Source organism: Nematolebias whitei, chromosome 17 (genome assembly GCF_014905685.2).
Source record: "Nematolebias whitei isolate Nwh7 chromosome 17, NemWhi1, whole genome shotgun sequence".
Taxonomy (NCBI): Eukaryota; Metazoa; Chordata; class Actinopteri; order Cyprinodontiformes; family Rivulidae; genus Nematolebias; species Nematolebias whitei.
This window is the reverse complement of record NC_056514.1, coordinates 15,823,871-15,840,412: the sequence shown is the minus strand read 5'-3', so window position 1 is coordinate 15,840,412 and position 16,542 is coordinate 15,823,871. Positions and strand designations below refer to the sequence as shown.

The window sequence follows — 16,542 nt, the reverse complement described above, 5'->3', positions numbered from 1 at the left end:
TTCCTCTGCATTCATTACTGATGCTGCTTCAGTCCCTGAAACCTCTGCCTGTATTAGTACGCAGGAGCTGCTTAGTAGGCATGATGTGACCTGCTCTAAGATTTTAGACCTCGTGGCCCCGCTAAAAATCAGGCGACCAAAGCGGGCACCACACCCCTGGTTGAATGCGACCACCCGTGCAGCCAAACGTCTATGCAGGAGAGCTGAACGCAAGTGGAAAAAGGACAAATTACAGGTTTCTTTTATTATGTTAAAAACGTGTTTGAAAGATTATCCGAGCATCGTTAAATCTGAAAAGAACAAACACTTCTCCCAAATCATTGCTTCAAACAGCACAAAAAGCCAGAGAATGCATTGGCCAACTACTTGCAGGAAAAGTAGTCAAGGTCAGATTCATTGTGAGACCATGGACAGGCACAGGCAGCCCCCTGGGCATTCAGATTCCTGACACCATAAACTGTGCAGTAGACACTTAGCTATGGTTTTCTTGACCAGTGGTGGTCTACAAGACCTTCAACTGAGAAGGACATCTATGAGTATAAACAGACAAATGGCAAGATGAGTCCATCAGTCCCAAAATAATATAAATATATGTAATTGTCCCTAGGTGTGAGTGAGAGAGTGAATGGTTGTTTGTCTCGTTTGTCTCTATGTGGCCCTGTGATGGACTTGCGACCCGTCCAGGGTGTACCCCGCCCCTCGCACAGTGATTGCTGGACATGGGCAAAAGCGACCCCCGTGACCAAAAATGGAATAAACGGGTAAAGATAATGGATGGATGGATGGATGGATGGATGTAGAGGATAGAGTTATTATATATGTTTATAATTTTATACGGGGCACCACACTTATTTTTCTAGGGAGTTGTAATCTTTGGTTTAAAATCAAGTCTCAAAATAATAACTTAATATATTATCTGAGTTCTTTCATACTGTAATCTTCTTTGTATTGAAACACACAATACAACATGTATTTGACATTTATTGAAACAAGTATATCAAAACAGCAAAGGCATAGGTTAATACGACTGGTAATATTGAAAGGAAAAAGGTGATATAAAATAGCTTTTGAACTTTGAGAAGAAATGTTATCTAAATTTAGACTAAGCTTAAAAGACGTTTTGTAACTTATCTGAGATTCATAGACTAAAATAAATTTAAACTAAGGTGGCACTTTGAGTTGGTCTTTGCTGGATGGGAGGACATTTTATTTCCTACCAGATTGTGGCTTCCTCAGTTACCAGGCAGATGCTGAGAGGAAAGTGGCCTCTGAAAAGTGACCTTCTTGGATGAAGTGGAGACCTCCTCCATGCTTGCCATCAGTTACCAAGGCAGATTTTTTCCGGATGCAGCTCCGAGGGTGTCCTGAGCTTCTGGTATTGGTGGACGCTCTCTTCTCCGACACACACGCACTTTGACCCACAGCATGGCAAAGACGACAAAGACACGGACCAAACTTTATTGACCCGTTCAGTTCCGTTGGTAAACCTTGGATGTTCTCTGTCTGCTGGACCCAGTTCTGGAGGTCAGTCTGGGAGGGCAGCAGCTGTGGTCATCATTATCATCATGCTGCTAATGGGACCTGCTGACAAGTCCTGCTAATGCTGCTAACAAGACCATGCTACTAACAGAACCATGCTGCTGAAAGAAACTCACTGCTAACCGAACCACACTGTAGATGTATTTCTTTTCTTTTAAGTTTGGGGCCTTGTTTTTGTATTTTTGCTGCATGCTTTTGTATTTCCATATTTATTTTCTTTTTGGCGAGTGAAGATGGTTCTTCTCGTCCTCAGTATTTCATTGCATTGTTGACCTTGTGTTGATTTGCATATGACATATGAACCAAACCTGAACCTGATCAGCAACCTATTGTATCAAAATAAACATTCACTAAACTTCTTAACAGAGATCCTCTTTATCTTGATTTAATTCTTCAACAAAACAACTGTAATGTCCTCTGTTATTTCTGTATGAAACACTGAACTTCTATTGATACCAGTGTGAAAGTATTTTATTTGGAAAGGTATTTGTACAACATTTTGTTCTTTGTACCATCTCAGCTGTGGCTGAGTGGTTAGAGCGGTCATCCTCAAATGGGAGAGTTGGGGGTTCGAGTCCACCAGCAGTCACATGCTGAAGTTTCCCTGGTCAAGACACTGAACCCCTCATTGCCTCCGATGTGTGTCTCATTTGAATGTGATCTAAAGCTCTGATTATTCATTCAACCTTTACTTATAAAGGTTACAGGTCATTCTTTGTACATATAAAGTAGATTGCTGTATGAATGGGTAAATGACGGCACAGATTGTGTTGTAAAGGAAAGGGAAGAGGGGAGTCTGAGATTGTCATCATTGTATGTATCCATACATTGGCAAAATGAGTTCTCTGCATTTAACCCATCACATGTGAGATACACCCAGGTGGAGCAGTGGGCAGCTATGTAAGAACCCGGGGAGCCATTGGGGATTGGGTGTCTTGCTCAGAGACACCACATGTTGAAAAGGCTGGGAGTCGAACCGCGGCTTTCTGGTCCCAGATTGGCTGCTCTGCTTTTACCCATCTCAGCCCCCAGTCCTTTAGATGAAGGACTTAGTGTCCTTTGGAAGGAAGAAATGTAAAGTGTCCAGATGACCTGACTGAACATTGTTGGATTTTTAAATCTGGATTATTGAGCATGAACTTTGATGAATTAATTATTGTTTTTTATTTTTTTATTTGTTTCTGACCTTTGCTTTGCCTTTTTCCTTATCTCTTTATTCAGGTATGCGCATCCTGGTAACCCTGCTGCTGGACACGCTGCCCATGCTTGGTAACGTGCTGTTACTTTGCTTCTTTGTCTTCTTCATATTTGGAATCGTTGGTGTCCAATTGTGGGCCGGCTTGCTCCGAAACCGATGCTTCGTCAAAGACAACTTCTCCTTGTGAGTTCTGCATTGGCTGTATGTTCTAGTTGGTTCTAACGCTCTATCTATTCAGAATGACTTCAGCATTTGTTGGCCACCACTTGGCTCCGTCATTGCACCTGGTGGTGGATACATTTTCTCCTTCCACTCATCATGATCTGTTACCCTGCAGTGCCTTGAAAACGCAAAAAAAAAAATTAAAGAAAATGAAGAAAATAATAATTGAATATTAAAATAATTACCTCTCCTGTTTTACAGTGCAACACCTACCCACTTGAATACCTAGCACCAACATGTTAGATAAAAATATCCTCTATTCATCTAAATTACTAAAAGAAGCCACACTTGAGGACACAAGAATATATTTAACCGATCTTTACTTGCAAGGACAGACTTTCACTCACAGGCTTACACAGACGCAAGAAGTTCTACATAGTGTGGAGCCCAGTAACGAGAGTCTGCACCGGAAAGTGTGCGAGAATTTATATAATATATGCTTATCAGCTATCACAGCTCACAGACAGTCCATGATGACCTCGGCCTCTCAGCTTTACATGCAAGATCAAACGGCTCCTCTCTGAGAGCGAAATGAACTCTTTGAACTCACACACATGGTTCAACATTAATTTAATATTAGTTAGTGATAAACATCCTTGACCTTGACCCCCCCCTAAAAAAAAAAAACCATCCTGACACAAAACATAAAGGTTTTTTTGCATTCCCTGTCCAGTTCCATTCCAGAAAACATTCATTGCGGAAACTACAAACATTCCTTAAAATCCCTCAGCAATGTGAGGCATCAGTGGACTGCTTGTTTTACTATAACACTGACCACCAGGGTCTCAAGTAAACACATTGACAGGGTTTGGTACCACTGTCTTAATACAACTGTAACAGAAAACAGTGGTTCTAAACTGCTCTCAAAGTAACTTTAAGCAATGAACTTACAGAATGGGGTCATGATCTGAAACTCGGTGAGGTTAGTGACTCAAAGTCTCATTGCAGTGATAAATACAGAACAGAGACAGGTCCTGGAATAATGAGGAAGATCCTGCATGACCCATTCTTCAGTACTGTATATGGAACATGGACACCCATGACTTATTCATGTTCCCAGTGTCACCTGGGGTTCATTACTCTCTATAGGATTTATGACACCTCATATCTGTAATTTAAGTTCATGCATTATGCCTTTGGTGAGCAGATGTATTTTTTGTCAGCATTGTCAGCCTTTTTTTGTTGCAAACTTATGGTACCTGTGTGGTTTGCATTTCTGTATTGCATAAATGACTCAACGTTTAGGCTTGACACTATATGCTAATGCATCTCTTTTAATGGCAGCTTTCACTTCTCTCACACATCACTCAGACATATTCTAGTGCGTTAGTAACATCTGCCAGCTGGACCGATGGCTTCTTTAAAAAAAGATGATTAAGAATGTTTGAGATCACTCTGCAGAAGGTTCATCACACATGGTATGTTGGGTTTTGATAAATGGGCAGAGTGGCAAACTGAGCTCATCAGGAACATAAGTGCTCTTGCACATCATCCCAATGTGTGAAACAGCTTTTGAGAAAGATAGTGTGAAGTGGTCCTGAAGTGCAAAGGGACTGCTTGGGTCCCACTATATGGGAGACACATTTACAATTAATAAAACTCGCCAGCTAAAAGAGTGCTGACAGATGAGCCAGATATAAAGCAATCATTAAACACGCAGACTCTTCCAGATGGAGAAGTGCTCAGTGACAGATACACCAAGAGGTGCTATTGCTGCCAAATATCTCTTTGCATTTAATTCGCTCAATGCACATATAGATCTCCACAGGTTTCTGGGATTTTTACGTTCAAACATTCATAACTGGCTTTTCTAAAATTCTGCTATCCTCTTGAATGAGTGTTAATCAGTTAAATCAGCTTATGAGGTGTACAATGCAATTAATAGCTGCAGAATGTGGGGTTTTGAGGTTCATCAATTTTATAATTGGCACAAAAGGCAGAATCGTTGTGCAAAATTTTAATGATCAATAATTTTTAACAGTTTCATCCTGGCCAAAACCCGAGGCTGCTGTTTAAAATGATTAAAGGGGATTCTTCTTGTTGAGGGGGCTCATCTGGGATTTGCAACTGGGACCTCTTGCAGGTTGAATGCACCCAGGATCTCTCATTGAATCCATCCAGAGGACCTGACTTCACTGAGGGTTACATTTTTACTAGAAATACCCATATTTCAAGATGTCTTCTAACATGTTACAGTGTTATTATTGTATCAATATAACTGGAAAAATGCATTTTGTACAAATCATTTTTACGTAAAATGACCAATGACTTTTGTTACACATTCATAACTCATGTTTACATTAACTCAAGAACCGCTGCCATAAGTTTCTTTCTGTAAATGCAGTTTAAAACTGACAAAAGGTACATATCTTTACAATATGTTAAGATGAATATTTAAAATATGTCTAATTTATTTCTAAAGCTATTCTTCAAAAGGGTCAAATTACAAACAAGTCCAGTGTAAATATTGAAAATGCTGTCTTGCAAAGCCTTAAAATCTTATCAGACTAGTTTATTTCAAAATGTTGTAGCTTTATACAGTTTAATTCTTTCATGTTTAATTAAGCCGATTCATTAAAAGTTGCCAAGTTACGGAAACTAATGTATCACGTGGATTTTTACACACTTGTTGAAGGCAGACATATAATGATAGTCTCAATCTGTACGGTACGTCTGTAAACTTTTGTCCCAAATATATCTCCTGATCCTCTCAAGATAATTTAACAAAACCATACGCAAATGTTTCATCACTCGACAGAGTTGCATTTAGTTTTCATCACCCCATGTTCAAGGTCATTGTTGCAAATCAAGGTCAGCAGTTATACAAGGTCTTTGCTTGTCTGGACCATTGCTACAGATTGCTATACTGCTGCTGCTGTATAATAGTTTGCTGATGAGCATATGATGTGTTTTAAGCGGTACTCTTGTTCAAATTAGAACCAGTGTCCTATGAGCATAGATTAGGACAGTAGAAGCAAAGAAAGTCTAGGAAGTGACCACTAGCAGTGCCATACTCAAGACAAGGTGACTAATCATTTCAGGTAATTTATCTAAAAACAGTTTAGGAAAGACAAAAAAGATCAGGACAAGACAAATGCAGTACAAGAAAAAACTTATCATTCTAACATTGTCTGATGCTAATTAGCCAATAACCCTTACATTGTTTTCTTTTCTACCCCCTCAAGCCCTCTGTCTGTGGAGCTAGGAAAATACTTCCACACTGAAAATGATGATGAGAACCCTTTCATCTGTTCCATGCCAAGAGACAATGGCATGAGGGACTGTGGTTCAATACCCAAGCTGTACGATGAGGGAGGTCAGCAGTGCAACCTAGATATTGAATCGTACAACAGCACGGACAACACCACATGCGTCAACTGGAACCAGTACTACATCAACTGCTCCGCTGGTCTTATCAACCCCTTTAAGGGAGCGATAAACTTTGACAACATCTGCTATGCATGGATTGCCATCTTTCAGGTGAGCAGCCACTGGACTGAAAAAGCAGCATGATATCAAGAAAACTGAGTTAGCATTTTCTGCAGTGGGAAACTTTCTGGCTGGTTCATGAATCAGACATGCAATATCAAATTTAAGGAAGAATAACAGAACTACTAGCACAGTCATGGATTGGTGCATCCGAGGAGCAGGGCTTACACCATAAGCAGGTCACATCCATCCCACTAGACTGCAGGCTCTGTTTTTGTTATCTGAACCCAGATCACCAGGAAAGGCTTTTCTAGTAGTATTAATCTATCTTAGTTCAGCTGCTGGAGGGGGTGGAGGATGAATCCTGCCAAAAGTCAGAACTTTCAGACAAAATGTTGGATAATAGTTTTCAGCTGAATGTTGGTGTCTAAAATTATCTGGTCAGTTTCAATTTTAATCCTATTGTTCTTGTTTATTGTCTTCATGTACTTTACTACCCTCGTTTCTTTTTTAGGTGATTACTCTAGAGGGATGGGTGGACATCATGTACTTTGTGATGGACGCTCACTCTTTCTACAACTTCATCTACTTCATTCTACTCATCATTGTAAGTAACACATCTTAATAGCAGTGGCTGTATGTCAGTGTTTGACTGCTGATGGTTGAGCAAAATGGTCAGTTGATAAGCAGGGCAATGGGTGGACATCAAACAAAACTGTGTGGATAATGTCTTCTTATTCTCCTCATCTATAGATCGGTTCATTCTTTATGATCAACCTGTGCCTGGTGGTCATTGCTACTCAGTTCTCAGAGACCAAGCAGAGGGAGAGTCAGCTGATGAAGGAGCAACGAGTGCGCTTCATGTCAAATGCTAGTACTCTGGCTTCTGTCTCAGAGCCAGGGTCCTGCTATGATGAGCTGCTCAAGTATTTAGTTCACATTATTCAAAAGGGAGCCAAGCAAGTGGCTCATGCCTGCAGGTTTTTAGCTCGTCGTGCAGGGCTCAACGTAGTCACCTCATCACCACTTACAGAGCCCCAACAAAGCCAGAGCCAGAGGAGGAGGAGGAGGAAGTCCTCCAGGCAGGGCTCTGTGTCAGTTCATCACCACCATCATCATCATCATCTCCATCACTACAATCTAGGGAATGGCAGTGTGACGGATGGAGGGAGCTTCAGGTGTCTGGAAGGACGAGATCTTGAAGCTGGAGGTCATAGCAACAATGAAGAGTTCCCCAGAGCCGTCACTGGCAGTGGGCGTACTGCTTTGGCACTGCCATCTTCTATGACAGCAACAACCTCTGACTCAAACCTTGCCACTTTGTCTGATAACACTGGGGAAGATGCCAGTTCACCTTCATGTTGTAGTCCACTCAGCACAGAAGCTCCTCGTTGCAGTTTCTTTCCCATCAGTAGAGGAATGACTCCAGTCACCTACTTGACTCCAGCTCCCAAATCCAGAGTCATGAAGAGGAACTCTGTGCCATTTGCTGCTCCTGCACCCAAGAACTACCCCACCCTCCAGGCTCGAGCCTTAGCAGAATCCAGACGAGGAAGTATCGCTGCCAGCACACTAACAAATATTAGTTTTAACCTCAATATCCCACCAATGCCTTTGGAGAGACGACCATCAAGCCTGGTGGACATGCATACAGGTAATCACACAACAACCTACAAAAGTTGAACTTACAAATGTGAATCCAGTCAAAGACATAGGAAGGGTTTGATTAGCTATTTTAGCTAATATCTGGATTGAGACTTTATTTGAATGGTTCACTCAAGGGATTCTCCAAAATGTCTTGAAATGTTCCATGGGATTCTTAATTTCTCATTAAGATTCATTAATTTCACGTGTTGCAGTCTCACCGTCTTGTTGCTTGAATTTTAAACATAATCAAAAAGTTTGTGCAACATATTTTATTTCAAAGTATTTGTAGAAATGTTTCAGACATTTTAAATCCTTCTCGAATTTATCTGAATTTAGTTGTTGTACCTCTGGATTGCTAAAGCTGTATTTTGATACCTGCATTGATCAACTCTCTTTAGAAAGCCAGTGAGAAATAATACTTAATTAAAAACTGGTCCAAATCTGCAAATAGTTATTAAAAAAAAAATCACTCAAGTAAATTTAATCATACATTTAACAAAGACTACCAAGGAGGTTTTGGGTTGCAAAATAGTATGCACAACAGTTTTGTAATTGGTGCTTAGAAAAAGGCTGTGATTTTTTTTTTACTGGTCATGGAATACACAGCCACACAATTCACTGGTTGCTTGGCCACTTAAACTCAGAGTTTATTGGGATTGTACTAGAAAATTTAGCTATTTTCTAACAATTTTGATTAACCAACTATTCTCCAACAGTTACACCCCAGATGGATAATCGTTTTACTAAGCACCAATAGTGCTGACTGTGCTAAATTAAATTTATTGCAATCAAAAGGAAGGCTGGAATTACTACTTTACTCATTCAATTTGTCGAGTGGTGGCACAGAGGTTAGAAAAGATGGGCCCATGATTGGAAAGTTGCAGGTTCAACTCCCCAGACAGACAACATCAAAATGTGGGTGGAAAAGATGAAGCACCCACACCTGCCTCCACCTTCACTTGCCCCACTCTGGGCCCTTGAGCAAGGCCCTTAACCCCCACCATATGCTCCCCCCCCAAAAAAAAAAAACAGGTCTCTTTTGAAAATGAGTTCTCCTGACTCAATGAGAATACCTGCATAAATAAAGGGTAAATGAAAACAAAATGTATTGATGCTACTGGAGTTCCAGTTTTGCTTTTTGGCACTTGAAGCAGTGTGGTTAAATCAAAACTATGGTAAATACATTCATAAAGCCAATCCTGAGAACATGATTGGTGTCTGTTGGACGTTCCAAAGCTACAAACTGAAACAAAGTCTGAAAGAAACATGTTTTCCATGAGTCACATGTTGCTAAGTACCTTTACAAAATGGTAATCCAACATGTCTGAAACTACAGCCAGTTTAGACATTTTTCATAGTTTTAATCGGGCTCAGGAAAAGTTCAGCCAGTTGTGTTCACGTTGCACTGATGGTGAAAAAGTTGACTGGCAGATAGACAGGCCACAACACCATGTACAGAAACAAGGAATTATTAAAACAGCAACACTTCCTTTAACACACACAACTGTGTAAAATGTTACAATCATAAAAATGTTCTTTGTCTCAGATTCCATCTAAACTTCCTTTCTCATTTGGATGCAGCTCAGCTCTCATGTCAACTGTCGGCCCGTGACCTTAGCACCACTAGTAGTGCCATGGATAAGGTTGCTCCAACATTAGACCTTGAAAACTGCCCCTACTGCGCCAAAGGCCTGGCCAGCAAATCAGGTGGGGTCACCGAGGGCAACGAGAACCCAGGCGACTCTGACAGTGATGGAGTTTATGAGATCAGCCAGGATTTCCATCCCAGGGACAGGAGGGACAGCAGACAGCCCAAGAAGAAGAGCCGGAGGTTGGGCAAAACCGCTTCCAGCGTTGTCCACTTCTGGAGGCTGGTGTGTGACACCTTCAGGAAGATTGTGGATAGCAAGTATTTTGGAAGAGGGATTATGATCGCCATTCTGATTAACACTCTGAGCATGGGGATCGAGTACCATGAACAGGTGAGTCCAAATGTACTCTACTGAATGGATCATTTGGATAGCTTTGTACTGTATGTGTGTAGCTGCTTTGATATGGTGCTTGGCTGAAATAGCAAACTTGAAGGCCAACAATAAATACTGCAGAAATATTGACTACCGGCAGACAGACAAAACATATTGACAAATTGTCCAAAGGTAACAGTTTAAGATCTTTGCATGTGTGTTATCCTGTGTAACTGGATGAGCAACACTGCTCCCATATGCCCAACTGGTGTCCCTATTGTCTCTCTGGTCTCACTGGTTTACGTAATTCTGGGGAGAGCTGTGGCTGAGTGGTTAGCACAGCTGTCCTTCAATGGGAGAGTTGGATGTTTGATTCCACCAGCTGACACATGTTGAAGTGTCGCTGGGCAAGACACTGAACCCCTCATTGCCTCCGATGTGCGTTTAAGTGTATGAATGTGATCTAAAGCACTGATTAGTTTCTACAGATTCAAATTATCTGTGTAAAGATCTAGTATAGTGCTGTATGAATGGATACATGAGGACACAGATTGTATTGTAAAGCACTTTGAGTATATTGATAGAAAGGTACTATATAAGCACAGTCCATTTACCATTTACCATAATTACAACCATTTGGGAACAAAAACTGGGAAGACAGTGTGTGAGTCAGAGGATATACTGTAGAAAAGGGAAAAATGTAGTGGGTACATTTACCAACCGAGTAACACATTTTCTATGGCAACAGTTTCATGTCTGTTTGCATGTTCAAACCATACATGTACAACTGTGGTGATGTGTTTGTCTACTCAAATTTCACATGAAAGCCATATTTTGAGGCTTTTTTTCCTCCAAAATTGTTAATTTTACATGTTTGAATGATTAAACATCAAGGATCGGCTCTGAGCCCCTTCTTGTTTGCTCTGGTGATGGACCAATTAACAGATGAGGTCAGGCAGGAATTCCCGTGGGCTATGATGTTTGCAGATGACATTGTGATCTGTGGTGAGAACAGGGAACCAGTGGAAGAGAACTTGGAGAGGTGGAGGTATGCACTTGAAAGAAGAGAAATGAAAGTCAGCCGTAGTAAGACAGAGTACATGTGTGTGAATGAGAGTGAGGCCGGTGGAACAATGAGGCTACAAGGAGCAGAGGTCACAAAGGTGCAGGACGTCAAGGACTTGGGGTCCACTGTCCAGGAAAATGTGGAGTGTGGTAAAGAAGTGAAAAAGAGAGTCTAGGCAGGATGGAGTGGATGGAGAAAAGTTTCATGAGTAATTTGTGACATAAAAGTGTCAGCAAAGGTCAAATGAAATGTTTACAAGATATTTGTAAGATCAGCTATGTTGTATGGTCTGGAGACAGAGACATTTACAAAAAGACAGGAGAAAGAACTGGAAGTAGCAGAAATGAAGATGCTGAGGTTCTCCTTAGGAGTGACAAGGATTGAGAAGATAATGAATGAAATCTTCAGAGGTACAGCACAGGTTGAACAACTGGAAGATAAAGTTAGAGAGGCCAGACTGTTTGGACATGTACGGAGGAGGGACAGTGGGTATATTGTTAGAAGGATGTTAGAAATGCAGGTGCAAGGAAAAGACAAAGAGGAGATACGGATGCAGATAGAGAGGACATGGAGGTAGTTGGAGTGAGGACAGAGGATGCAGAGGACAGAGTGAGATGGAGGAGGATGACTCGTTGTGGAGACCCCTGAAGAGAAAAAAGCTGAAAGAAGAAGAAGAAAGATTAAACGTACAACTTCAGTAACGTTTATTAAGCATGAATTGGGTGCACACATTTGAATTTATTGTACATTTATTTAACTTACACATCGGCAAAAATATACATACAGGCTCACATAAACATTTATTCATGTAAAGCCTTTTAAAGTTGCTGAGGGTTTTAGGAGGTCAGTAAATCTGATGAGACCAAGGTCTGTTGACTTTTTATTAGTGGTCATGAATGACTGCAGCTGCTAGTTTTTTGTATATTTTGGTTTGAAAGCCTTTTATAGACAAATCAATCCTTATTGGTTAATTTCATATGAATGGCGATTAGGTAGGACAGTCAGGGACAAAATTTGCAGCGCCCACGTGGACAAGCCAAATGTGTTCTGAGTAAAAGTTTTAGAGTCAGATGAGACAACAACAGCTCCTTGCAACAATGACAACAAGTATGCTTTGAGGCATCTAAGGGAGGCGGATCCACCTGTGGAGCATGGTGGTGGGAGCATCATGCTATGATAGAAGGACATTGTGCAAAATGAGTAGAATAATAAAGAACTACTTTAAAATTCTTAAACTTCAAAATCAACAGCTAGATTAAATGCTTTTTTCTATATTTACAAGGCTAAATAATGTGTATTTTTCTAGTTTGTTCAAGATTTAACCTTGAATTGAACTGTATTAATTTATAAAAACAATGTTTCTGCAGCTCAACTCATTTTCTATGATTTTTATATAGGGGATATAAAAGTGCAGGTTTCAGTGCTGAGGTCTGATCCAGTGGATTGTTACGTAATCTGAGTGAAGTGGCTCCAGCGTTGTTTTTGTTGCGCATGTAGGTGTGTAAGCAGCAGAGAGAGTTTAGCCAGGTTTTACGGGTTACTTTAGGTCACTGACCCGGTTCCTATAAACAAACCCAGATGCTGAGCTGCACCCGTGTACAAGCACACTCAGAAAAATTAGTTTTATAGCTTTTTTCCATTCTCTTTTTTTCTTTTGTGCTCTAGCTCTGATTCCTTTATTTAGCTCTCTTTTTGCAAATGTTTATGAAGTATTCAAGCTGTTCTCATCCATTTTTCTTCTGTACGCTTTTCAGCATCTTTCTCATTCCAGAATTGTTGTAATATTTCAACAAATCATTCAAAACATTCAGCTCTTTCAGGACATTCCTGCTATGACTTTTGTTATTGATACAACTTTAGCTTTTTGTCATATTTAGCCTTTTCTGCCATTTTTTGTCATATAAATTGAATTGAGCTCATTTTTGTGCTTCTCCCAACTTATTTCTGCTAATTTCAGCTTGTTATGCTCCTTTCAGATACTTTCTGCAAGTTTCAGCTTTTTCTACCTTTTCAGCTATGATTTAGCTGTTTTGTGTTAATTTCAGCTTGTTATGCTTCTTTCAGCTTCTTTCTGCTAACTTCAATATTTTTGTGCTTCTTCTAACTTATTTCTGCTAATTTCAGCTTTTTATGCTCCTGTCAGTTTATTTCTGCGTGTCAGCTTTTTCTACTATTTCAGCTACAATTTAGCTGTTTTTACGCTAATTTTAGCCTTTTCAGCGTCCACATTTTTTGCACTCAAACTTTTTTCAGCAGAATTGAGCTCTTTCTGTTATTTGAAGCTTCCTTCAGATTTGTTAGCTACTTTTCAGCTGTTTTGGGCTATTTTAAGATAATTTCCACTTTTTTTGTGGTCAATTCTGCTTCTTTCAGTCTAATTGGACAAACATGTTCTTTATGCTTTCTTTAGCAGAACAAGCTTTAATTTAACAATTTAAGCTATTAAAAAAGAAGCTTAAATTGAGCAATTTAAGCTTGTTCTACCTTTACACCTACCATTTTAGCATTTTTAAGCAAATTTCAGCTGTTTTCAGATTGTCAGGTTTCTGACAGGGAGAGAACCCAATGTGCAGGCAGAGGCTCAGATGCAGGAGTTACAAAAATAAATACTTTTTATAATAATAAATTAAAGGGCTGACGTGGCAGCATAAACTCACAAAAAACAGAATCAGAACGGGATCAAGGCAGGATCAGACAGGACAAGGCTATACCCAACGACGACGCGACAACAAACAAGACAAACAGACAGACTATATACACAGACAAGACAGGACGTGATTACAAACAGCTAGCACGAGACAAGGGTGAAATTAATTGGATAAATAATGAAAGACACAAGGAAATACAGACAAGGAAGACCCACAGATGGCGCCATCCTTACACAGATAAATTCAAAATTGTATGGTTATTTTTGCTCATTTTAGTTTGTTGTGCTCCTTTCATCTTTTTCTGCTATTTCAGCTACTATTTAGCAGTTTTATGCTCATTTTAGCTTTTTTAAAATCTAATTCCACTTTTTTTTTTTTTTAGCTCATTTCAGCTCTTTCTGCTTCCTTCTGGCAGTTTAAGATTATTTCTGTCTTTTCAGCTTGTTTTCGCTAATTTCAGTTTCTTTTAGCTAAATTCCTAATTTTTGTGCTAGTTTCTGCTTTTTTAAACTTAATTCAGGAAATATGTGTTATTTCTGCTTTCTTCTGCTAATTAAAGCTTGTTCTTCCTTTCAGCTACACTTTAGCATGCGTTTTTAGATAACTTCAGCTGCTTTTCAGCACTTCTTCTGCTGTTATTCAGCAATAAGCATCCACACTGTATTTTTTACAGGAAACACTATTTCTCTAGTTTTCTTTAATTCAACTTTATCTTTTGTTTTCCACCTAACGGGACGTTCACGTCTTTGCGCGCTCTCTTTGTTTGGGTATCACAGATCCCTCTAGTCTCCAGACAGGCTGTTAAAAGCTTTAGTGAGACCCTTCACTGATTCAAGCCCATCAAAGATCATGAAGCTTTAGCTGCGTCTGTAACGCTGTCCACATGGAAGAGAGGCGGGGCTTTTCCAAGCTTCCTGCAGCCATGTTTTCAAGGAGACTATATGTACTCACTGTGTTTTCAGCTTTAACAAAAACCCCATCTCTAATGGTTTAATTTGTTTTATGTGTTGCTGCCATGCTGGTGTGTCAAACTCAAAGAGACGCTCTTTTTACATCGTTCATCAGCTTCTTTCCCCGTCGATGCAAACAGAGACTGGTCCAGAGGTCAGAACGGGGGTGGGCAAACTTTCAGACTTGCGGGCCACACTGAGTTCTAAAATTGGAGCGAAGGACCGGGCCAGGAACAGATGGATGGAGTGTTTGTGTGATGTTACACCCCAGCGCAATAACAGCCACCGGGACACTGTTAATTATGGGCGATTCCACCTTCTGCACCTCTCAAGCAGCCACTAAGTCAGGATTACATGATAGAACAGTGATTTATTTACAATAGTGACATTATTGACCTTGCGGAGTCTTACCAACTTCAGGCTCAAACAACAAACAAAACAAACTATATTTGTGTTTTTAACGTTTGTGTTTTATCCTTATTTATTACCTTGTTTGTATTATTTGTAATTACTGACAAGTGGTGGATGAAGTTGTGAGTCACTCGTATTTTGTGAGTTTGAAGTTGAAAAGTTTTTCACTGCTTTAACGAGTGACTGATGGACAGTAATGAAATAAGGTTTTAGCTTTTTGCTATTTTACACGGAGACTGTTAGCATGACAGAACTGACCGTGCCCCGTTTGGTTTTTGACTTTTGGCTTTTAGGTTCTTTTTATTGAAGATTGTAGATGGTTTTGGTAACTTTTCACCTTAGGGTGAAACGTTTATGAATTAACTGTCTCTACTCCAACAATCACATTGTATCAAAATCAGTGTTATCAGTTAGAGACAAAGTCATGGCTGTAATATCAGTAAGTCAAATATTCCACTTTGCACCTGAATTTATGAAATTACTACATTTTTTTCCACCATAAAAATGATCTAAGATTTTTTTTCCAAGTTATAAAAATGTAATGTAAAAAAAATAAAAATAAATAAACTGTATTTATAATTAGGTCTAAGTGGTGGTGCAGATGTTAGAGAAGGTGGGCTTGTGATCGGAAGGTTTCTGGTTCAACGCCCTGAACTGACAACATCAAAATGGGGGTGGGGGAAATGTGAAACACCCACACCTGCTTCCACCTTCATTTGCCCCACTCTGGGCCCTGCAACAAGGCCCTTAACCCCCACCATCTGCTCCCCCAGGCACCCTAGACAGCAGCTCTCTGCTCCACACAGAGGGCTGTGGTAGCTCAATGGTCTGTGGTTGTCAGGAAGGACATCCGGTGTAAAAACAATCGCCGAGTCTTCATGTGAGTTAGATCACTTTGGAGACCCCTGAAGAAGGGAGCAGCCGAAAGAAGAAGAAAAAAAAAACTAGATGGTTTCGGTAAAGCAATTTCTTCTGGTACTTAATCCTTTTCAAGGATGGACATTTTTTAAAGATTTTACAGAAACGCTTGTCTGAAGTCATCACTAATATCATTTTTGGCCGTATGAATGTTTAAAGCAGATCATGTACAGAACGGTTGGTTGTTACCACGACAGAGGAACGTGACGATCAGTTCGTTCACTGTCACTCGTTCTGACTTTAACTCTTTCTGGTCTTTTTGTTCTGAGTTTATCTTTCTGGAGACTTCTGGTGTGATGATGGATTATTTTATTTGAACCAATTTAATAATGTGACAGACATCTTTTCCATTTTCAAGTGCTCTTGAGCACAAGTGCTCGAGGTTTTCTGAAGGTCTTTCAGTTTTCCTTTGAACATTGATTCATTCAATTCCAGTCATTGTGGTTCTTTTCAATGCTTTTTGTTTCACTTTATACCAGCCATTTTAACCTTGAAGCATAAAAATACACTTTTATTCTCTCTCTCTCTCTCTCTCTCTCTCTCTGTATAT

The 16,542-nt window shown here is 40.0% G+C and overlaps 1 protein-coding gene across 1 annotated transcript in view; it reads left to right on the top strand.

Annotated features, from left to right (window-relative positions):
* cacna1g (calcium channel, voltage-dependent, T type, alpha 1G subunit) overlaps positions 1–16,542 on the top strand; it is a 409,969-nt gene that overhangs the window by 234,026 nt on the left and 159,401 nt on the right. The window contains exons 8-12 of the mRNA XM_037691266.1: positions 2,761–2,920; positions 6,145–6,439; positions 6,903–6,995; positions 7,142–8,042; positions 9,617–10,017. Of these exons, the coding sequence (XP_037547194.1) occupies positions 2,761–2,920; positions 6,145–6,439; positions 6,903–6,995; positions 7,142–8,042; positions 9,617–10,017 (1,850 nt within the window). The remainder of the gene's footprint in view (positions 1–2,760; positions 2,921–6,144; positions 6,440–6,902; positions 6,996–7,141; positions 8,043–9,616; positions 10,018–16,542) is intronic.